The sequence below is a fragment of the Branchiostoma lanceolatum genome, chromosome 4 (genome assembly GCF_035083965.1).
Source record: "Branchiostoma lanceolatum isolate klBraLanc5 chromosome 4, klBraLanc5.hap2, whole genome shotgun sequence".
Taxonomy (NCBI): Eukaryota; Metazoa; Chordata; class Leptocardii; order Amphioxiformes; family Branchiostomatidae; genus Branchiostoma; species Branchiostoma lanceolatum.
The window spans coordinates 15,149,545-15,172,065 of record NC_089725.1 but is presented as its reverse complement, the minus strand read 5'-3'; the positions used below and the strand labels follow the sequence as shown (position 1 = coordinate 15,172,065).

Here is a 22,521-nt window from a genome sequence, read left to right as displayed (position 1 = left end):
AGATGCATTTCGCGTGTTACGTAATCATCATCACATGATCGCATTACGCGTCTCTGATTGGTTATTGCTGCAGCTGAAGGCGGGAATATTGCAGACGAAGTTCATCATGGGGCAGCAGAATCGCGGTCTAAGTTTTTTCTTTGTCTGAAATGTTACACATGAAAACGCAATAAAAACGCGGTTTTATCGACTACATAGCAACATTATGGTGAAGAAAATGTAAAACCAAAAGATGTTTTCGGGAAAGCATACATTAATTTGCCGATTGATGGTGGCTTTTGCGTAATTTTAGCGATCAATGAACCCGGAAGTGTGCCGAAAGCGGCGTGGGTTTTCGCGTTTTATCCGTCAAAACAAAAACAAAACTCCCGCTGAAGCGAACTCCCATATGAAAATTCCCATAGTTTTGTGCCGAGGGGCGCCACTTTCCACGTCCGTGTTGTCTGAATGAAGTCGATACTGAACAATGGAGCATTTGCTACTGTAACAAAGAATCGCTGTTTTGCAAACAACATCAAGAGCCTCTGTTTACATCGGGGATAGAAGTTTAGTGGCGAGTGTTTTGCAAGAATCATCTTACCGCGCATAGGAGCCGCTGCACGGTATTTTCCATTACAATGAACAGAAAAATTCGAATGCCGGGTTTGGAATCTATGAAGTCCTGTTCATAAGACAAAGGCCTTGTATATATTAAATGAATATTTAAAAATAACAAATATAAAATATTTCTTTATTTATTAATGAAAAAAATGATATTCATAAATATGATATTGATAGATTAATATAATATCAATATATATTTTTGATATTCAATATCTAAAAAGAAAAAAAAAATCCATGCACGGAGACGAACCCGGATCTTCTGGGTCCGAAGTGCTTGGCGTTGCCAGATCGGCCAAGTTGCGGTACGTACTATTTACTCTGGACGTAATGCTATAACCTCACTATATGGTATCATTTATGCCGATTTTTGGTCGTTTTCTTGACGAAATCATTTTTTTTCTTCTGCAATCTCGTGGAATAGATGTAATATGGTCATTTTTCAGGATATCAAAGTCCGAAACCACAATGCAATGATATTTCCGAACAGTTGTAGCATTTACATGCGGTCGCCGTCCTGTGTCACATGCAAATCTGGCGTGCCTGCCTTTTCCTGCTCTCTTGCCATATAAGGCAACGGCTATACAAGGATTTGAGAACGTATTGCCATATAAGGTCTTATTGTGTGCGACACAGTGTTGAACCAAGCTTCCCTGCTTCCCTGGTCCTTGCTTGAAGCCTCCTTGCTTGAAGGTAAAAGCCAGGACATTGCGTTTCGGTGCGAAGGCACCGAAACGCAAAAAATGCATGTGGTGATACTGACATCGGCTTGACAAGGGAGGAAATTGCAAACTTTCTTAGCTGTGAAAGTCTTATTTTGATAATTCAAACGTGTGCACAATAATGTCATGTACACTCGAAAAATTGTTGCTGTATTGTTGGAACGACGTATTGGCAATCTGGCACTGTTTCATCGTGTAATGTGAATGAGAGTTTCATTTTACTGTATAACCATCAGTTTGAGTGTGTGTGTGGGGGGGGGGGGGGGGTATGTATGTGTGTATGCATGTGTGTATGTATGTGTGTATGTGTGTGTTATGATATTTCCATCTCATGTCAAACACAAGGTTTATCTATCCGTTCAACATTCATTTACAGGACCGTGATTTAGGACCAAGTCGCGGCAAGAATGTAACCTCTTTAAAAGTTGTAAATTCCATTTTATGACATTTCCTTCCCGCGGAATAACAGTTTGAACCGTTTAAGATAAATGCCTGGTCACATGTGTCACACATTACTTTGTAGTATGGAGTAAAACATGGTTACGGTTAATCGCTTCTGTGGTCATTGAATGTTTACCGTTAAAAGCCAGGTGTCCTCGGGTCCTTGGTTGTCAAACAACTGTGGCCACCCGCTGAGGATGTGGTTAACTGACAGTATACATATCACCCCCGTTACGCAAGCAGAACCCAGGAGTCCGCACGTTTTCATGATTGATTCCGCAAACGGCTTCGACCTTTCAAAGTGGGCGTGGGTTTGTCTTGTGTTCGTTTCCTAAGACAGTCGTCAAAACATACATCTACTCAGCACCCTGTCTTACTTCATTCGTCTGACATTCACCTTTTTTTGTCAAAGTCGAAACTTTTTGTTGGAACTCTTCTGGGGGATTAATTTTTAAACTTTGTTCTTATCTTAGTTTTCCTATTTACTCTAATTCATCATAGCTTGTACATTGCATGTACATGACCGACAGTAGCCTCCAGGTTTTCTTCCCTTTGCTCATTTCCCTCTTAACTCTGTTTCACCATTAACGTTTACGCCAGAAGTACAGTAAATCACTTCAAAAGAGTTCCCAGGTGTTAAGAACTAGCCCTACGTTTACCCAGCGCTAATGTGCTAAATGGTTGTCAATGGTACTTGTTGCTAAAAGGTGTTTCTGGTCGTTTCCCTTGTGAATGACGTCAATTTCACCATGTATTCATGGCAAAAACGTCCTTGGAGTAGCGTAATACTAATAGTCGGGCTGACGCTTGTTAACGTTACATGTAAATGCCCGATAGAGCAGGTAGTCCGCTGAACTGGTACTCTCAATTAGCTGGAAAAAACAAGTTGTCAATTGAAAATACCGGTAGTACAAATTCTGTTACCTACAATACAGGAAAAGCATTTGTAGACACCAGTTTAAAAGACAAAAGAACGTTACATATAACCGTTATGTTTTCAAGGTACAGATACGCAAGTGTTCATGTGAATATCAACGTACACAAGTTGAGGAGAAAAGGGTACTTTACGGCGTCATTGTTGCGAATGCCTCATTGTCTAGACAATCAACCATACATAATCATTGTCCCAAATGTCCCATAAGAAGACATGAATATTGTCTAAAGGGACGCCGAGTAAAGATAATGACGTGTCATGATCACCAGAGCCACAATACCCACTCCTCTTACTCGTTCGTGGAAAAGAAATCAGTTCCTAGAATCTTTGCATTGTTTTGCCCCACATGCCATATAAGGAGATGTTGAATGTGAAGGTGTTCCTAGAATCTTCAAAGGACGGACTTACATAACACTTATGAAATTCAATGACACCTATCTACCAAATCGTCTGACGGCCTTCCAAAGTCCCTGGTGGCTAAAAGCTGTCAGGTGTTATGCGCATGACACTCAGCGAGGCTGATGAATTGTTTTATATTGATCAATAATCGGTGACAATGTCAACTATAGGTACTGTTAACAAAAATTCAACACACGTTTGACTGAATGGCCCCTCAGTTGAAGTGTGAATAAATGAGGTAAATGAATACACCCCATATACATTAAGGGTGATACAACAACCTTCTGGGACCTTGCAGGATATTGCTAGACGAAACGTATTGACAAAGTCGCCCTTAGTAGGTCAGAGGTCAGCCATGTCAGAATCCCGTTTGCTGGTAGGCTCTGTCTTAATTTGCTTCTCTCTGCGTTTGAAATAGCTCAGCCGTACACAGTTTAAGTTGTTTTGTCTTTCTGTTACAGTCAAGTGCCTTATTACATTCATCAGTTTGGTAACTGCTTCCGTATGTACGAACAGAAGGATTTATGTAACGTTAGCGTTATAATGGCATGTGTTAAATAGCAAAGGAAAACTATATTGATTCCTATGTATCTGCTGTCTATGAACGTGCCTGGCTCTCTCCTTTTAGAACGATCTTCACCACTAGCGTCAAAGCTAAAATTCAAAGCCAAGTTACACTTATTTTGCCCAAGGTCTATGTAATGTTGGGAACAAAATCATCGAGGCAAAATATGCTACGAATGACTAATCAGGATAACAATATCTAATTCCATTTAGCATAGCTGCTGCTGTCAATTTCTAATATGCAAAAACGCACACCTGCTAAGCTGGTAATAAACAGTTGCTAAAGGTCTCTACTGATTGGTCAAAATCTGGTGATGACGTTAATTGAATTTGTAAGGTATCCAATCGCAACGCCTGGTGCATTTGTAGTAAAAAAGGCTGTGACATTTGTATGGTCACCATTATATCAAGAAAGTTAGACTTGAAATTTATTGTATTAAGGTCTTTTCAATGTGAACACCAGAAAAGAAAAAAAATGTAATTGTGGGGGCGCTTTGATTTAATCACGTTTCTGATCTATTTCAGTGTACACATTATATGTCACATGAAAAGTGCAGGGCCTAAACCATTGTTTCGTTGGCTGGTTTTCAGTTCCAAACAGTTTTGTCCTTTAAATACAAAATGTACGAGTTCGAAAACAAGCGTGCTGTTTCCAGGTTTAAATCTCTTTTCTATATGTAAACAGATTCACGCTTGGCTCGCTTGAATGAGGCACATGCGTAGGGCTTATTTGCTCGATACCTCCACAGGGCGCCGTTCTCACTAGCCCATGTCTTCCCTAGTCTTTACACGGTTCAGCCAACGCAACTGAATCTTGAAAGAAACAAAAATCAATCAAAGCATAACAAAAACGGCGCAAACAAGTCAATCGTGCTACCGTGGTTATTCTCTTTTCTTGTCGTCTTCCATGTTTGGTGTCGTTTAGCAGCTTGACCAACAAGTATAAAAGGGGGATTACAGACCGCTCCAGGCTTAGACCATCGCTAGGGCTCTCAAAAACTGCTCGCTTGTTGGACCTGAGAAAGCAGTGAGTACTGCCTTTTGTGTGGTTCTTTTCTTATCATCAATAGTTTTTTCTTCTTAAATATTCTTCGTTCGAGCAATTGTTGTCTACAGCTTATCTTGTAGAGAATATATATTTCAGAAGGTCGCTGTCCTATCACAGAAAGACAAAAAGTTTGACAAAAAGTTTGTTAGGAGAGCTTATCTGATTTAAATCTTACCTCGAACAGTACAAGCTCTTTTCTTTATTCCCTAAGCCATGAAGACCTTGACAGTGACCGCGACATTGGTCCTGCTGGTAGTTCTGCTGGTACCGGACACCCAGGGGTGGTTCTGGAGCCGCCGGCGTCGGAGCTGTTCCCGGGTGGACTGTGCGTGGGGCGGCTGGGAAGGGTGGAGCGGCTGCAGCGCGTCCTGTGGCCCATCAGGGACCCAGAGCCGCGGCAGGCGCGTGTCGCGCCAGGTGGGTTAAAGTTTCAAGATACAAAGTTAAATCCAAAATTATTCCTTTAAATCAACTCTTTGGGGATGAATTTTGCTTAAGATTTTCTCACGAACTTTTTTGTCGATGCTTTGTTACGAAGAAGTTTCTAAGTTTGCCTCTCGCAAAATTTATCCGTTTCTAGGGTAGCCTAGTAGTAAGTAAGGTGTCTTCATCTTGACGAGAATGCTTCTTTGACGGAGGTTATCAATTTGTTGTAGAACGCTACAACAGCTTACATTTTTGAGCGGCCATATGCTGTCGTTTTATGTTACACAAAAGCACGTTGGCGTTATACGGACTAGAGAGAGAAAGAGGAAGATGCAGACAGACAGACAGACTAGCAGGCAGACAGACATAAGACTTATAGACAGGCAGGCAAGCAGACAGACAGATATACATATAGTAAGACCGACAGAAAGATAGAGGTAAAGACAGACGGACAAGCAGACAGACAGAAAGATAGACGGAATTAAAGACAGACGGGCAGAAAGGCAGGGAGGCAGAGCCAAAGAGAAAGAGAGGGAGAGGGGGAGAGAAGGAGGGAGAGAGAGAGAATGTAGAGACAGAAAAACATTTTTGGACTGTGTTCACAGGCAAGCTGCGGTGGAAGTGGGTGTAGCGGCCCTTCGTCGGAGACTCGTGCCTGTAACAGGCATTGCTACAACAACGGCGCCCTGACTTCGTCTGGCTGTGACTGTCCTGCTGGGTACATCGGCGACTGCTGTGAGACCCGTGAGCGTTAAAATGTTACTACGTTTTGGGGCTTATGCAGCTCCGCCTCCGCATGACATTGTGACTTTTTGTGAAAGTTCTTATGTTGAATGGCTGCTTCGTTGAACATATGCATATTATCATCCGACATTGTCTTCAAGATTTGCGGATTCCAAATACCGTGGTGTAAGGCGCAAACATACTAAAATTACTGCTGCAAAAACACCGTCAATGCTTTTGTAGCAATAGTTCATGTAGCTAATACTATCAAAATATGATGTTCTATAAAAGCTGATAGATATAAAAGGCGTTTTGCAGCTTTTGCCTAAGTATCAAATTCCTTGGTAAATCAATTAGAGACAGGTAATATTTCAAGATGACGTCTAGTTCCAAGCTTACTTTGGTTTTGATGGAATGAAGTTGACCTAACATAAAGTAAAGATTATGAGGAAATGTTCCCTAAAATATGTGAAGGCGTGGCCATTTCAACCCTCTAGTTTTATTGAATCACTTTACTGCACAGAAATCACTTGCCCTGCCGTGGACCCGCCCGCTAACGGAGCACGGACCGGCTGCAGCACCTACGGCTGTTCCCTCACCTACAGCTGCGAGGAGGGGTACGAGCTCAGCGGAGTCGAGACGCGGACATGCGGCGGCGGAGGCTCTTGGTCCGATGAGGCCCCTACATGTAACAGTAAGTACATGTATGATGATTTGATATTTTTACAGTAGTTAAATCTATAGTAAGATATTGCAAAAGAGGCTGTCTTGAAAATATAGATATAGCTCACACGAGAATTAGCGAGGGGACAGATGCATCTGCTAACTGTAAAAGCGATTTTAAAAATATAACTGTAATGTGAGCATGTAAGCACCCGTTCCGTAAGCCAAAAGCAAACTATCTTAATTTCTGGTAATTCGTAGTGAGTTGGCCAGAAACTTAAAGCGTAAAGCGTATCGCCACTTTCCAGAATTTAGCGTATTTTGTGTGTGATGTTTATGACAGAGGTGGCCTGTGGTCTGGTTGACCCGCCCGCCGACGGCGCCATCGTGGGGGGCAGGGCCGTCAGGTTCTACGGCGACAGCATGACTCTGACCTGCAACTCTGGGTACGAGATGACCGGCAGCAGCACCAGGAGCTGCCAGGCTGACAGATCCTGGAGCGGAGACGAGACCGCCTGTCACCGTGAGTGACGTCTTATTGATTGACGAAACTGTTTTGCAGCCCCCCCCCCCCCAAGTATTACACGGCACGGATTAGACTAAAGAAAAGAAAGAAACAATTTGTAGGACAGAAAACTTTTGGATGAATTTTGGTTCCTTTGTGCGGTTCGTACTACTTTTGGTTGTTAGTACAAATGTTTAGAAAGGTTTGAAATAAGACATCACCTACCAAACCACACGAAATAGCCTCCTATATCACTAACAAAACTGACAGTACCCAGTCTTTAAACAAATAAGGAGCCTTGATAACAAAGAAATCGCTCAATATCATTGTACGAAAAACTACAAATTTCGTTTCTTATTTGTAACAGGTGTGTCCTGTGGGGAGTTGGCAGCGCCCGGGAACGGTGTTAGGTTCGGGGACAGTTATCTGTACGAAGACGTCGTGACCTTCAGCTGTAACCCCGGGTATGGCCTGCAGGGTAGTGCCGACCGCACCTGCCAGGCCGACCGCACCTGGAGCGGCGAGGAAGCATCATGCGCACGTACGTTGTATCATCTTTTTATCAAGGCGTAAAGCGGGTATCGCACTGAAGCTGCGGCACGTTGGCTGCCTCGCTGAGTCCTAAATTGAACGTGTGTCATCCCTGACTTTATAATGGTAATATATTGCAAAACGTACACGTATGACTAAAAAGACAACAAAACACCCAAAGCGTAAAACATTCGTTTTTAATCGATGAAATACGTTGAGCGCTCGGTCAAATCGGCGTTCGGTCGCAGCGAGGTTGCCAACGTGCCGCAAGTCTAGTGAGATACCCGCTCAAGAGGGCGGGGCTTTACTTTGGACTATCAAACCAAAATCACAGTCTGAGTAGTGTGATATCATTTCAAGCAAGTACGAAGTTGACTTAGTTTGTCTCGTTGTCTAATTCAGCATAGTATATCACCAGATTTACGTCAGGGCCCATAAATCCTCATCTAACATAGACGGAGGGCGTTACAAACTTCCAGTTATCCTTTCATCCACTTGTATATCTAGGTTACAGTAATGTCGTGTGTCCAATTCGTGAATCACTATGCTTATTAAAGGTTCGTCCAAATATTTGGTACGTGCTTTACGTCGTGGTACAACACGCGTTTCCTGTAATGCTTACCGAATGCCCCTGATTAAATTTACCCCCTCCCCCACGACTGTTGTCATTGGAAGAATAAACTGATTGGAGTCTGCCGTCTGTGTATTTGTACACGCAGGCCTGCCGTGCCCCGTGCTTGACTCCCCAGACAACGGCGCTGTCGCAGGCGATCACTTCTTCGGTGACGTGGCCACCTACTCGTGTGACACTGGGTACGAGCTGGAGGGCGTGGCCGCCAGGACCTGTCAGGCCGACCAGACGTGGAGCGACGCACCGTCGGTCTGCAACAGTGAGGACCTTTTATTACATAATCTTTTCATCACTCATGCCTATCATATCATTTTATCATTTCAGATCGCAGAATATGTATTGCCTTTTTTCGTCCCTTGCCCATAAATACTAGGAACGGGCGGGAAGAAGAAACAGTAATTGATTTCTCAAAGACCATTGGCGAAGAAAAGTTCACAGGAATGACAAAAAAATTTAGACATTGCCATGATGGTAACTACGAACAACACAACGCACAGCATTGAAACTTGTGGCATCCATAGACGGTGCTCCGTATACACATTAGTGCATTCTATAAAGGCACATACACGGCACGCACACGCACAAACACACACACACACACACACACACATACACACACACACACACACACACACAAACACACACACATACACACACGCACACACACACATACACACACACACACACACACACACACACACATTTACTCAACAATCTTATTTGGTGTTCTACACTTTTTACAGAGATCTGTTGCGGCGAGCCCTCGGTAGACAACGGTAACGTAGAGGGGACCTACTGTTACCAGGAGACCGTGACCGTGTCGTGTAACGAGGGATACCGGCTGGTGGGGGCAGAGTCTCTGGAGTGTACGGCCACTGGAGCCTGGAACAACGAAGTGCCCATCTGCGAGAGTAAGCATGGGGTCTTCCGATCTTCACTCTGAGAAGTAAATGTGATGCATTTCGTCAAAGACCTTTTTCTTTGAAAAGCTCTTTTAAAAAGCAAATGTCCTTTTTTACTCTATCTTTTAAAATATCAGTTGTATCTATTGTCAGGGATCTGTTGTGACAACACCATCGGCATCGCCAACGGCCAGATCAACGATGAGGAGGGTTACTGCTCTGGGAACGTCATCCAGTTCTCCTGTAACACCGGGTACGAGCTTGTCGGTAGCTCCTCGGCCACTTGCCAATTGGACGAGAGTTGGGACCAAGAGATTCCGATTTGTCAACGTAAGTCAATTAATGATAAACGTATTGGACTTCACGTAAAACACCCCCTGCCCACGGCGCTTGTATATGTCAAGCAACGACTTAGGGCTTCTTGTTGTACTAGCGCCTGCCAGCCGTCACCAGCCAATCGCATCAAGAGGTAACTTTCCCTCCAACAACAGGAGGGGGAGTATCTGATTGGTCGACAGCTAGTAAGCACTAACGCGTCAAGAAGCAAGAATCTCAGCCCGATACGTCAGGGACGTTGGTCGTTGCTTTACTTGTTTTGTCATTGACACTGGCTATTCTTTGATCCTCAATGAAACGCTTTTTACGGTTCTGTTCTTTCAACAGTTAAGATATCATTCCATTCCAACAGGTGTGTACTGTGGAGACCCTGGCCAGCTGCGTCACGCCACCAGGGAGCTGGAGGGCATGTACTACGGCGACGCCGCCTCCTTCACCTGTAACACCGGCTTCACCCTCCAGGGCAATGGCAATCTGACGTGCGGCGCCTCTGCCGAGTGGGAGGGCGGGGAACCAACATGCGAGCGTAAGTACATGTTATGTACGATATTTCTCAGGAAAGGCAACATGTTAAGTTCAAAACTTCTCAAGAATTCCAGCAATACCTTGCATGCCTGACCTACCAGGATAAACTTGTAAAGTTTAGTGCTCTGACCATCGGAGGTAATTTTTTTCCCAGTCTGGTGCTGTGATAGAGAAATGCTGTAGAAAAGAGTTTGCTGTGCAGAGAGATATGATAAGTTTGTTATTGGATAACATAAGGAAGAGGAAAGTCTACGGTGTCTTGTTGGCGTATTTGCCAAAGAAAATATGAGCGGTCCCATTCTTTTAATGTCAATGTCAACTAAAATGTCGTTCAAGTAACACAACGTTACGGTTTTACCTTTCCCCAGCTGATGGAGACTGTACCTGCGACTCCATCGCCTCCCCAGCCGGCGGTACCCGCACCTGTATTGGCGGGACCGTTAATGGTGCACCCAGCCAGTTCGCCACCATGACCTGTCCTTCCCCCAAGGCCTACCCCGTGTCAGAACGCCAGTTCGAGTGTGGGGAGGCCACTGGCTACCTCTGGATGATGCGTCATTTCTTCACATTAACTCTGTCCGATGTCTTGGATTGCCAAGGTTTGTGGAACACTAATCTAATATTTAGACGTTTTATCCAACGCAAGTAACTTACTCTTACCAGATTCTCGCCCTTTTTGGAATTACTAGTATTCAGGAAAACTGGCCCACTATTTTCCAACACGTGACCTAACGGTAACGTGACGTCAGCGCTGCATTGTGTGAATACTGTTTTTATGTTGTCACAATTTTTGCTTCAGCAGTATTCCTTTCCTTACAATTTTTTTCTGATCACTCTTTCTACTATCAAACGTAATGGCAATTCTTTAACATTAACAGAACCAATAAATAGACTGATGCATAGTGATTAACTTCCTCATGATTTTGAAACCTTTTAGATCAGTCCGGTGCGGCTGCTGCGGTGGATGTGAGTGGAATGATGATCAGAGCTACGGCCCCAGTGGACGGTACTGCTATAGTCAGCGCATTGAAGGAGGGCTTGGCCGCACAGGAAGGCTTCTGCCAGAGCCCCTGCACTGTAAGAGTATTCATTTCCAACTCTTTCTGACAATTTGCACATTGCAGGTTATTAGGTTAACAAATCATGCACACCAGGAGCTTATCTCATGACCATCTGCTGTCGTGACAACTTACGTGCCAAAATTACGTCATCAACCAGCTTTACAAAACCTGTCCTCCGCTGAAATCCCAGTCTCGCTAATCTCTCCACTAACCCGGTTGCAATAAAAAGTTCCTCTGCCAGTTGGATACGGTCTTTGCAACCGTTGGATCTGCTTGGAGATTATTCCTTAGCTACAGTACGTAACTTTGCATTTATTGTCCACCATGTTGCTAACGTCACGTGCAAACGCAACGCGGTACATATATGTACGAGTTTGTAACTTCATCTTTTAGCGAGCTTAATCTCATAACGCCTCGATGCCCACTTATTCAACGTCGATTCAACATCCTCAGGTTGGTGTTGTCACACTGTCAGCAGAGGAGGCAGCCGAGGGCTCCCCCGTGGAGGTCTCCGTCACTGCTCAGGTGTACATCCTCGGAGAAACTGATGCTTTCTGGGTCACCATTCCAGATGACATCAACGCAGCTTTGAGGTACGTCACAAGGAAAGGCATTGTGGGTTGAACTGTCGCCAAGATCTGCAATGCAACTCTTGTACACACGCTCCGAAACTCCATAGCGTATGAAAATCTTTCAAGAAATTGAATTAATTTCTGATAAGATCTAATGTACGTAGCTTCAAGCATTAAGATAGTGTACTCCTGTTCATGATTTAATTCCTTTGTTCCAGTACCAACGCTGACGCCTTGAAGCAGCTCGCCCAGGCGGGCGGGGTTTCCTTCAGCGCAGGCGGGCAGGACTTGGTGCTGGAGGACGGCGGCGTCAGCACCTCGGACAGCTACATCACGTGCCCCGAGGGTCACGAACTGAGCGGCTTTAATTGCTGTAAGTCCTCATGACTATGCGGGTAACTGCACCGAAATGACTAGATAGTGCCATGTCGTTGGACTGTTCCTAATTACATGAAGATGATTAGCCAATTGTAATCAATCAGTGAGGGTGACGTCATTGTAGCGTTTCCTAAGATGATCCCTGGAGCGTAGTATGGACATTGCTGTAAGCTTATCAATTAGCTATCATTCCATTACTTTATTGATAGAGCCATCTTTCTTGGTTGAAATCAAAATTGGAAAGAGAACTTTCTTTTTAAAGAAAGCAAACACTATCTCTGTACGCACGTGCAAACCCTCTCAGGAGTTAAAGAGTGTATGCCATGATTATGTAACAGAGTGGTGTGTGATGTTCTGATAATTACTCCGTATTTTCTAGATGTGTGTCCTGCTGGTACCTACTACGACTCGGCGAGTAGCGAGTGTAAGGTTTGTCCGTTCGGCTACTACTCCGACCAGGCCGGCCAGACCAGCTGCACCGTGTGTCCGGATGGGAAGAGCACGTACGGAGAGGGCGCCAAGGAGTGCCAAGGTATCACAACACATTCACCCTGCTTTCCTCCCTATTCTAAAAGGAAAAACTGAAATGTCCTGAATTTCAAATATTTCAAATACGTAATCCGGCGTAGGAATCATTCATTTATGATCAGTCCCAGACTGAACAAAATGTATTTTAAGACCTCATTGCATCTAGGTCTCGTTAAAGGCCTATGGATATCAAAGGAACGTCTGGGATGTTTGAAAACATACAAACGTCAACTTGCACTTGTTTCAAACACCACACCATCTTTTCAATTCCGCCCACTGCAGTGACAGTGATTGTGAAATTATCTTTGCCTACAGCAATTAATGATTCATATGTGTCTATTTTTTACGGTTAAGCTTCTTGTAGTATTGACAATATTCTATCACATATTACAGTGTACGTGGATTGCTACTGCATGGACGGCCAGCACCCGTGCACATTTGATGCCCAAGACGGCTGGGTGTGCCACTGCCCGACCGGATACCAGAGAGAGGCGGACGAATGTGTTGGTATGTTACATCAACTCTTATAATCCCGCCGGGTACCCTAAGACTGCCTCATTAAAAAGAAACGGTTCAAAGAGATCTACTAAATGCAGCATCAGTCATTTCAGAAGTATGCACGCTTCAGCAGCGCTGCGGAAGCGGGCTCCTTTCCTTGCATAGAGTTAGTTCATCAACGCTGGATTGTACTCGAAGACTTTTCATATTTTTTCATATTTCATGATTATTTGCTTCATATTTCATGATGAATTACAAACTTTTCTTGCCATCATCTAGATCTTCATCATCCTTGATTTTATGCTCCGAGTAAACACCTAGGTGCTATTTGGCCACACGTAAAAATGAATCAAATACAATATCTATATTCCATGCTTACAACTTATAATCCAGATCTGCTTCCATTTTCGATCTTTAGTAACGTTATTGACTCAGGGATGATAAAGTGCTAGCGAATAGAAAATGGGTTTAAAGTTTAAAGTGTTCATCATTATTTCCCATTTAACAGTTGAGTGTCCGACTGGATCAAGCCGCTACGGAGCATCGTGCTTCAAGATGAACGCCATGACCACCGCCTACAGCTTTGCCTCGGTAGGTTCATGTGGAGCATCGTACTTGGTCTAGAGGGTGGATAAACCTGCTTCTAACGCTGGAGCCCGATTTGCATACTGCTGGAAATAGTAACAGTCCTTTGAAGGGACGTTAAGCCGTAGGTCCCGTGTTTAAAGAACGCCACACCTCGAGCATGGAAAAGAAACCGCCATACTTGTTAAGAGCAATTTGTCATTATCAAGTTTACATCAGAAAGGCTGTTCCCTGTTATCAGTTACACTGTTATATCTACTTTGGAAACAATCGTGCCCGCATTGCTGGTATTGTTAAGTTTACGTCTGACTCAGAGACGATTCCTGGTGTCCTTCTTGTCACTACTAAGTTTACTTCAGAAAATGTTGTTTCCTTCTTGCCATTGTTAAGTTTACTTCCGAGTTCCGACACGATGTTGTCCTTCTTGTCCGCTATTGAAAAGGTCGTCACTGTTTAAGTTTACTTGAGAAAAGGTTGACTATGCTCTTTTCCATAAAATGCAATTTCTGCGATAGCGGAGACCACCAATCTTGAGGAGTTGCCCTTTTCCTTGAAGTACTGTGAACCCGCTTGCTTAAAGGTCAAGACGTTCACTATGCGTCTTTGCGAGCTGAGTCTTGACATGCCTTAAAGATATCATCAACTTAGACCAATTGCCAACATTTCTTAAAATGATATCTATACAACCAATTTACAAAAATTCAATGTTAGAGGGTAGTGTAGGAAACTATATCGTAACTTTTCGTAATCTTAAAAAAATGTTGTTCTCTTTCAAGCAAATGTGTCGCTTCGAAGGAGGCGAGCTCGCCCGTGTGAAGGACCAAGGCACCGCGGACTTCATCAAGGAGCTGGCGGGGGGGAGTGAGGTGTGGATCGGGCTGGACGACCAGACTACCGAGGGAGAGTACATCTGGTTAGCCGACGGCACCGCCATTGGTGACTACACAGCATGGGCAAGCGGTAAGGGAAAGTGTTTGATTACGCTCGCCAATAGGAGAATGTTTTGCCTAACCTGCGGTGTTGTGTTTTGTTTGTGGATCACCAGCATAACTCAAGAAGCTGATGATCTTTTTTTAAATTTAAAAAAAGAAGATATTTTTGTATTCAGTTAATACATAAATACATACATATAAATCATACAATGCATTTTCTTATACAATAGTACATGTTAGGGCGAGGTAAAGAGTGTAAAGAATCTGTTGATGGATTGTTATGATGTTTGCAAAAGACAAAATCAGGCATCCCCTAGCGGCTTTCTTAGGTAATACAGTTGGAATACCGATTTTGATAACTCATTACCCCTGGTTTGATGTGCCCATTTAGATCATGTTGTTGATGTTTTTGACGCATCGTCTCAAGCGACATGTTTCGAATTCGACGGAAATTGATCAGGAATATTTAAGTGACAACAGCTTGTCAAAATGCTAACTTTTCTACGGTATGTTCTCTCTCTATGTTAGGCCAGCCCAGTGATACCCTGAGTTGGAACGACTGTGTGAAGATGGACGCGGCTGGAGAGTGGGCCGCCGTCAGCTGTAGCGGCTTCCCCACCTACGCCTACGTCTGCGAGTTCAACTAGACGTTGACGATGTTGAGTTGTTTTTGCTGTCGTGATTTCTGTGGTTTTGCTTCCAGTAGTCGGGTGTGTTAGTAGTGGCGAGATGTATCAAAAGCGACAAAGGTTTCTCCTAGTTGAGGTATCTTTCCTACTTTAGAATGAATTAAAGTCTTCTTTTATTGATTCATGATACACTGTCTCGTGTATTTCTGTGTTGCATTTCATATTTACGTGGAAGTACATATCAAATCTCGAAAGAGACTGTCAAATGTATTTAGTCATATCATTTTTGTTTATGTTTTTAAACATAAACAATACTATTTGATCTGGCTAGAGAATCGGGGATCTGAGAGATCGCACATTTTTTTTAAAACTTTAGGCACTTAAAAACACTAAACAGCAGCAGTTATAACACAACACTTTTGTAAGATGACAAGCAGTGTTGAATAAAACAAAAAAAGCTATATAGGTACTTCAGGAAAGTCCTTGCTACACCATATCATATATATATCGTGTGTGGTGTCCGTATGTCGTTTTAGTTCGGGAATCGGAACATCTTTTGCTTTGTATGGCATGTATATCCCGTAGTAAGGAGAGGGCGGCGTGTGATTGGACCGTTATAACCAAATTATGGTAATGAGGAGGTGCTGCTCTGTGATTGGCTCGTTGGTAATGATCATTGAGGGCGTACAGTTTTATTCCACCCCTCCTCCTCCCCGACAAATAATACACTTCAAATAAGCCTCAAGGAAAAATGAAGAGACTTTCACTGAGAAATTTAGACATTTATTAGCTGAAGTTCAACTTCAGTATCTCCTGGTTTCAATTCTTGTGAAACCATATTTGTAAATCAACAAGCTTGTGCTAGTGCTTGCATTAATCATTACATTAGTAATCAAACCATTTTCATAGCTAACTGAGACAACTGAATTCTGGCAAAATTCTTACGCTTATGAAAACATTGCCTGATGCTGTTTGCAGTAGAACAGCATTGAAGGTATTCCTTTTATCGCACTAAAGATGCTAAGTGCCAACATAAATGAGACAATGACGCAGCAGCAGTGTTAAAATGCTTCAGGAATGACTACAGGAAAGAAAACTGGCGTATCGCATTGGCCACTAACGGTCGTTTCTGTCTTTCTAACAATCTGTCTAGTCTTGAGAATGTTTTACTTAGAGATAAAAGTATCGTCACTACAGTTACAGGTTCTTGGGTGAGGTGTATTATTTCAAGCTTTTACAGAGTCTGGATATAAAGTGACCTTTTCTATCAAGGGCAGTGAATCAAACCAATATTAGTAATAATGGAATCATAGTGCTCAAACATGAGAACTGTTTGACGCTTTGGTGTGGATATCAGCTAGCGACCTTATCCAAAGAGGCTGGTGTGGCGTTTCGTTGGGAAGAAGCCTTTGTCGCCGAGGGACCTCTTATCGGCTGAGCGGCGGCGGAGCCAGTACCATGGTAGGACTAAGCCTTCGGACCCGACCCGGTCGAACAGCCAGCCCCGCACGTTGGGACCCTCGGTGCTGCCCGTCACTGTGGCCGGAGGCGAGGTGGCCGGCTCCTCGTCACGGGCAGGCCGCTCCATCAACATCTGGCCATCTACAGAAAGTAAAGACAATACTAGTATGCGATTTGTTCGGTGTTCAATCAGAACTAGTCAACGCCCATCCTTTTATGTATCTGTTATCTGTTATATACTTTAAAAGATATCATAACCCCACTATCCATTTCTGATATGCACTACGATATATCTAAAAGAAAATTTCATTTTATCGTCACTCAAGACGATTGTGGCTGGCTTTTACTATGTGGTTCAAAGAGCCTCTTTGGTCTGAGTCCCTAGCGATTTAAATCTAGAACTGCAGGTATTTGTATCCTTATAATGTGTTTTCACTACATTATCAGACAGGGGTTCAGACTAAGTTTTGACCTAAAGAATGGATGATAAAAAGCCAGTTAGACTACAGACGTCATATGTGGATCTCCATTATTTCCTGGTTTATCACGCGGCAGGAAGGTTGGCTGTGACACCTGGCGCCTGTTACCAGACAAATTGCGTGCGTACGTGCAGTTCATGCTTTCCGTCACCAAAAAATGAGCAGATGAGAAAAAAAAGTTTCTTCATCATACTTCTCTTATCAAGCCGGTACCGTGGTGGGACGTAGCCTTCAGACCCGATCCGGTCCAACAGCCAGCCCCGCACGTTGGGACCCTCGGTGCTGCTAGTCGCTGTGGCCGGAGGCGAGGTGGCCGGCTCCTCGTCACGGGCAGGCCGCTCCATCAACATCTGGCCATCTACAGAAAGCAAAGACAATATGTGTTGTTCGGTGTAAATAAGTTGTCAGTCAATACTAGTACTAGTCTAAGTCCATCTTAAGTAAATACAAATAAGAATCAGGCGTCGTTCTCGTGAAATAGACGTCGATAAGTCTTTACGCATTAAGCGACTCCCACGCACTACAGTCGATTATTACAACTGTCACAGACACACGCATGTCGACCCCAAGTGTCACATCGGGACTGCCGATAATGGGAGAAACGCGTATTAAGTACCACAAGAGACGCAATTGGACCGCCCGTTGATTTAAATTCGTGGAAAACGATTTGCCTGTAGACGGCAAGTGTAATTTCACAACCTTGGAACATACGTGATCAGTTTAGCATAACGACCTTCCGAGTGAGTGAGACGACGTTCTTTCTAGAGTTGAAAAAAAGCGATCACATGTACGATTCAAAGCGTGAATACTTATCCTTGCCTTCCTAGTCGTTACAGTTCCTTCTCTTTTACCATGCATTAGAATACATTGTTTGAAACGTTAACAAACCTGGCATGTTACAACATTAACATTGAGGCTTCTGTGGTAACATTTGGGTCGACCGGGCTATTTATTTTTTTTATCATTTTCTAATTTTTTCTTCATTTCTCCCGACCTTTCCATCGATTTCGAGCAAAGAAAAAAGATTTATACTGGTGTGGCCACAGAGGGTTCATCTATCATTTACATTGAACCTGATGGTTCCCTTAGCGTGAAGAATATACAATTCACCACGAACAGATACGGTTAGGCCACACCATCTTGATTTTATGGATGACATCCTCTTGAGACCCCAAAACTAATGCGCGCGGGCGAAAAAAAAAGAAAATCCAGCCAAAAAAAAAAATGCTGCTAAACCACAGGGCTACTAGTACAAAGCTGGTATTGCGAATTGAACCACAGAACACAGTTTATTTGTAGGAGGTACATGTAGGTTGTCTTGTTCATCATAGCAGACTCAGTGCAAGTGATTAACTTTTAATATATTGACAAGAACGACCAAAGACGTATACTATTAGAAGGTATTTGGCTCCAAGGACTGTGGATGATATATGACTGTAATAAGAATTATAACTCATATACACCCATAAGGGCAGTTTCAACATACATGGCATTGAACTCCATATTAAGCATTCCATGGTTTGCGCTCACAAATCTCACTGTGAAACCTCTGCCAATCCCTCAATTCCTCTGCCATGTCTCTCATTATTATCTTCGCCGAGTACTTGTACTCGGAGAGGATTATGTTTTCGGTTGAAAAATCTGTTGGGTGGGTCTGAATGTATGTCAGGAGCATAACTCAAGAAAACTTCAATGAATCTTTATGATTTTTAGTAGGTGTGTAGTGGTTGTGTAAATGAAGGTCAAGTTCGAAAATGGTTTACCTTGCGTTTTTCAATACTGCAGCGAACTTAGCATTTTTTTGTGTTTGTATGTAGGCAAAAAAAGTGACGGAAACGTTGATGGATCTTCATGATTTTTTGCAGGTGTGTAGATGTTGTGAAAACGGAGGTCAAGTTCAAAAATGGTTCTCCTGGCACTTTCCGTCGGTACTGCAGCGGGCCTTGTGTGGATGTGAATTTTCTTGTGGACAACATAACTCAAGAAGCTGTTGATGGATCCTTATGATATTTAGTGGATGGGTAGGATTTACCGAAAGGAAGGTCAAGTTCGATAATGGGCCTTCTAGCGGGTACCAAAGGTACTGCAGCAGAGCTTCAAAATTTAGGGGCATATTTTCTGAAAGTGCTATGGTCATGATTTTTGTGTGGTAGATAGTTCATGCCACAGAAAGTAAGTTCTGTAAATTTTGGCCCCCTAACGGCTTGTTAAGAACCGCAGTGGGTGTTTTTGTTTTGACATTCGGACATGAATAACTTGAGAATGGGTCGACAGATCGTCGTGATGTTTGGTATGTAGAGAGCTCGGATGGTGCTTTACATAATCAATGCAAAGAAGGAGCTAATTTGCATAATTAGTAAGGAAAGTTTGTTAACCCACTGCCTTTCAATGGGACATGGGACAGTGTCAGGTCATGTAAACAGATAGCCTTGCATAAACGTACATGTAGGTCAAATAAATAAACTATTCTCCAAGCAGAGGTGTGGGTCCTGCTGGTTTTTGACGCGTTCAGTTTAAGCATTTTTGTTCAACACGGTTGGCGACATAACGAAATAGGGACAAAATAGAAAGCCTGACTAGAAACACCTAAAAACGTGCCAGATTTATTCTATTCATATGTATTGACTGTACTATTTCATCATCACTTTCAACTTTCAACACTGCCATATCGAACCTTTGTGGCCCATATAATATCAACATACTCATATTTTTTCATGACCAGTTATAACATATATCAGCACACTCTACACATATACTAGTCCTGTACCACCAAATGATTTTTAACCCTATCTTAACTGGACTCATTCGCCCAATCATAACGTCCAAATGGTATGGTGCATGATCAAATTTGCAGCTGGTGATAGGCACGTAAATATAAATCACTTTCCATAATAAGCCTTGATTATTTGGCGAAGATAATGTGTTAGTTGCAAAAGAAACGTGTGAGAGCCACTCTGGATAGGTCGTGTTTGAAATTGTCTGGGCGATACTCGCTGCATGGCCTCCGCGATCCTCTCGTACAACTTTGCAAACGCAAAATCTCCCTAGCCAACATCGATGGCATACCAATCCACAAATACGCCCCAGTTTTCCGATAAGCCGGCACAATGCTAGCCTTTTGCGGCAATCTAAGTCAGCAAGTTCCGGAGTTCCGTGTAGCCTTGGAGGAGGTGATTTTTTTTTTTTTACAACAGGCGAAAATCAATGCGCGCGCGGATGTCATCCATAAGATTAAGTTGGTGTGGCCTTATCCTTATTTCTGCTTAACCCTGACATTGATGTCATTATGTTTTGTCTACAAGGAGCTGTCACTTGAAGCGCGTAAAACATCAAATAAATCACCCGTTTATCCGCCAAATTATCTTTCCAGGATCTTTGACACCTGCGTTCAAGAAATCTTTACAAAGGTGGAATATATAGGGCAGATATAACAGCCAGCCAGCTAGCCGACAGAAAGGTGTGGCAATAAAATCTCACGTTGAAATATATCCGTACATGAAAATCGTATGGATTGCGCGCTGGGTATATTCAGTTAAGACTTTGAGACGTTATATCTTAGCGTTAAGTACTTGTAACCCCGTTGAATATCGTTTATAACTGAATGGATTTTGTCACCAACACTGCTCTCCTATTTGCAGTAAGGCCATGTTATCTTGGTATTATGGATTACAATGAATGAATGAACTTTATTGCTCGACAATTGTACATGGCACAATGTATATGGCAAGAATGACAATGCAATTAATACAATGGGTACTAAACTAGTCTATTCTATCCTAGCCTCTGGATAGCCCAAAACCGATACCAGCGTAAAGATGAAAAAATAAAGAAACATGCCCCAATTTTTAAATGTTAGTCATCACGGCGGTTTTGAATTGATGGAACAAACAGAATATGGTGTAACAAACAATCTATCCACCCATCTGTCCCGTTGCTATTCAACCGCAGGGGCGGCGTAACAATGAATTCTTTAAAAATCTTATCTTGATTCAGAACATTTGAGGGGTAAGATTTTTTCGTTTCCTTTAGTTACGATCTATCTGTATCTATATAGCCGGTATAACCGCCCTTCGGCGTGACACACCAGCTTCGCAGGCACGCGTGCTTTTTTTCCAAAATGGAAAAAAGCTAGTAAATGAACACATGGTGTATGCAATGGCTTGAAGGCCCATGGCGCTTCTAAAGTCATCCGTTTAAACGATGGGAAGCATTTATAAAAAAAAAATGAAAGCTGAACTTACCCTTTCTTTGTAAGACGACGGGCGGCCATCGTCCAACTGACGCACTGGATACGAAGACTAAGGCATCACAGACAACTAGGAGACCAAACATCGCCGACGCCATGCCCGCACGTCGCCAGCCTATAGACATTTCTGCCGCCGGTCTCCAACCTCTGCAAGCTACAAATGCAACAGCGCCGAGCGTTGGGGTACTAGTAAAACGTCAGATACGGCCGTCACGTACGTTATAGTCCCGACGATGTACTTACGGCGTTACTTTCGTGTTACTAAACACGTGAAGAAGACTAGGCGGGGCTGTACTGTTACCAAAACGTGCCTTCAGCCACTGCACTGATAAGACTGCAATTTCCCTAGAAATTTATACCAAATTCAAGTTCCATCTTGATTCTGTGCCAAGTTTGAAAGACAGTGGGAGACTTATTGATGACATTTCGGATAGAAATATTGTTAGTATGTACAAAAATCCTCATCTGCGCATGCGGTGAGATCTGTGTAGGCGGTATGGAGTCATCATATCACTTTAACACCTCTTATACAACAGGGTCATGAGCATAATGGTACACTTGGCGGTGTAGGCGTACAACTTAGTTCCTGTTGACGCATATGCTCAACTTTAGACTACAGAAAACAGCTAGCATTGAAAGTGTGTGTCCATGAGTATCTTTTGGGCTTTACTTTCAGCATTTGTTTTAATGTATTTGTTTGATTATCTCCGTGAAAAATGAGCGTGTCTGTGTGCGTGTTTGCGAATTGCGTGCGTGTTTGCCTGCGTGTTTGTTGGTGTGTGTGTCCGGATGCTTGTGGTCAGCATAACTCAAGAACGTTTGGATGGATTGTAAAGATATTTGGTATGTGGGTAGTTATTGGGAGAACAAAGGTCAAGGTCGATTTTGGGCCCCCTTGTATGTGACTCTGGGACTGCATTGGCTTTTTCTCAAAACCTTCCAAAGAGAATAACTGAACAAAGGAACGACAGATTTCCATGTTATTCAATATGCAGGTAGGGCTATAAACAGATAAACATCAAAAACCAACTATTTCATGGAGATTTGAGGTCTCCGAACTCTTGTTGTATTTTGTTATATCTTTTGTTTCGATGACGACACTAACATAAGCCACCAGCTTAGGTATGTCGTCTTCAAGTCCTGTAATAAAATGTCATTTAGTTAATTTTAAAAAGCAATTTGATTTTAACTGACAGATAACT

General features: G+C 43.0%; 2 protein-coding genes across 2 annotated transcripts; one reads left to right on the top strand and one right to left on the bottom strand.

Moving 5' to 3' along the window:
- Positions 1-4,570: 4,570 nt before the first annotated feature.
- On the top strand, positions 4,571-15,320 carry LOC136432828 (P-selectin-like). Its single transcript, XM_066424356.1, has 19 exons — positions 4,571-4,687; positions 4,920-5,125; positions 5,740-5,878; positions 6,381-6,551; positions 6,864-7,043; positions 7,393-7,566; positions 8,276-8,446; positions 8,931-9,098; positions 9,243-9,419; positions 9,778-9,951; positions 10,319-10,549; positions 10,888-11,027; positions 11,465-11,604; positions 11,802-11,956; positions 12,341-12,493; positions 12,883-12,996; positions 13,496-13,578; positions 14,349-14,532; positions 15,033-15,320. The coding sequence occupies exons 2-19, from the start codon at positions 4,922-4,924 to the stop codon at positions 15,149-15,151; spliced, it is 2,877 nt and encodes a 958-aa protein (XP_066280453.1). The 5' UTR covers positions 4,571-4,687; positions 4,920-4,921; the 3' UTR covers positions 15,152-15,320.
- A 580-nt stretch (positions 15,321-15,900) lies between these two features.
- Positions 15,901-21,821, bottom strand: LOC136432116 (uncharacterized). Its single transcript, XM_066423128.1, has 3 exons — positions 21,315-21,821; positions 17,267-17,431; positions 15,901-16,735 (listed from the first exon to the last, which is right to left on the bottom strand). The coding sequence occupies exons 1-3, from the start codon at positions 21,442-21,444 to the stop codon at positions 16,500-16,502; spliced, it is 531 nt and encodes a 176-aa protein (XP_066279225.1). The 5' UTR covers positions 21,445-21,821; the 3' UTR covers positions 15,901-16,499.
- Between the last annotated feature and the right edge of the window lie 700 nt (positions 21,822-22,521).

Coding starts and splice junctions, on each gene's coding strand:
- LOC136432828 (XM_066424356.1), top strand. CDS start 4,922: ATGAAGACCTTGACAGTGACCGCGACATTGGTCCTGCTGGTAGTTCTG. Junction 9,099..9,242: donor CGAAGTGCCCATCTGCGAGA/GTAAGCATGGGG, acceptor ATCTATTGTCAG/GGATCTGTTGTGACAACACC. Junction 10,550..10,887: donor CGATGTCTTGGATTGCCAAG/GTTTGTGGAACA, acceptor GAAACCTTTTAG/ATCAGTCCGGTGCGGCTGCT.
- LOC136432116 (XM_066423128.1), bottom strand. CDS start 21,444: ATGTCTATAGGCTGGCGACGTGCGGGCATGGCGTCGGCGATGTTTGGT. Junction 17,432..21,314: donor CGTCGTCTTACAAAGAAAGG/GTAAGTTCAGCT, acceptor TGCTTTCTGTAG/ATGGCCAGATGTTGATGGAG. Junction 16,736..17,266: donor GTACCGGCTTGATAAGAGAA/GTATGATGAAGA, acceptor TACTTTCTGTAG/ATGGCCAGATGTTGATGGAG.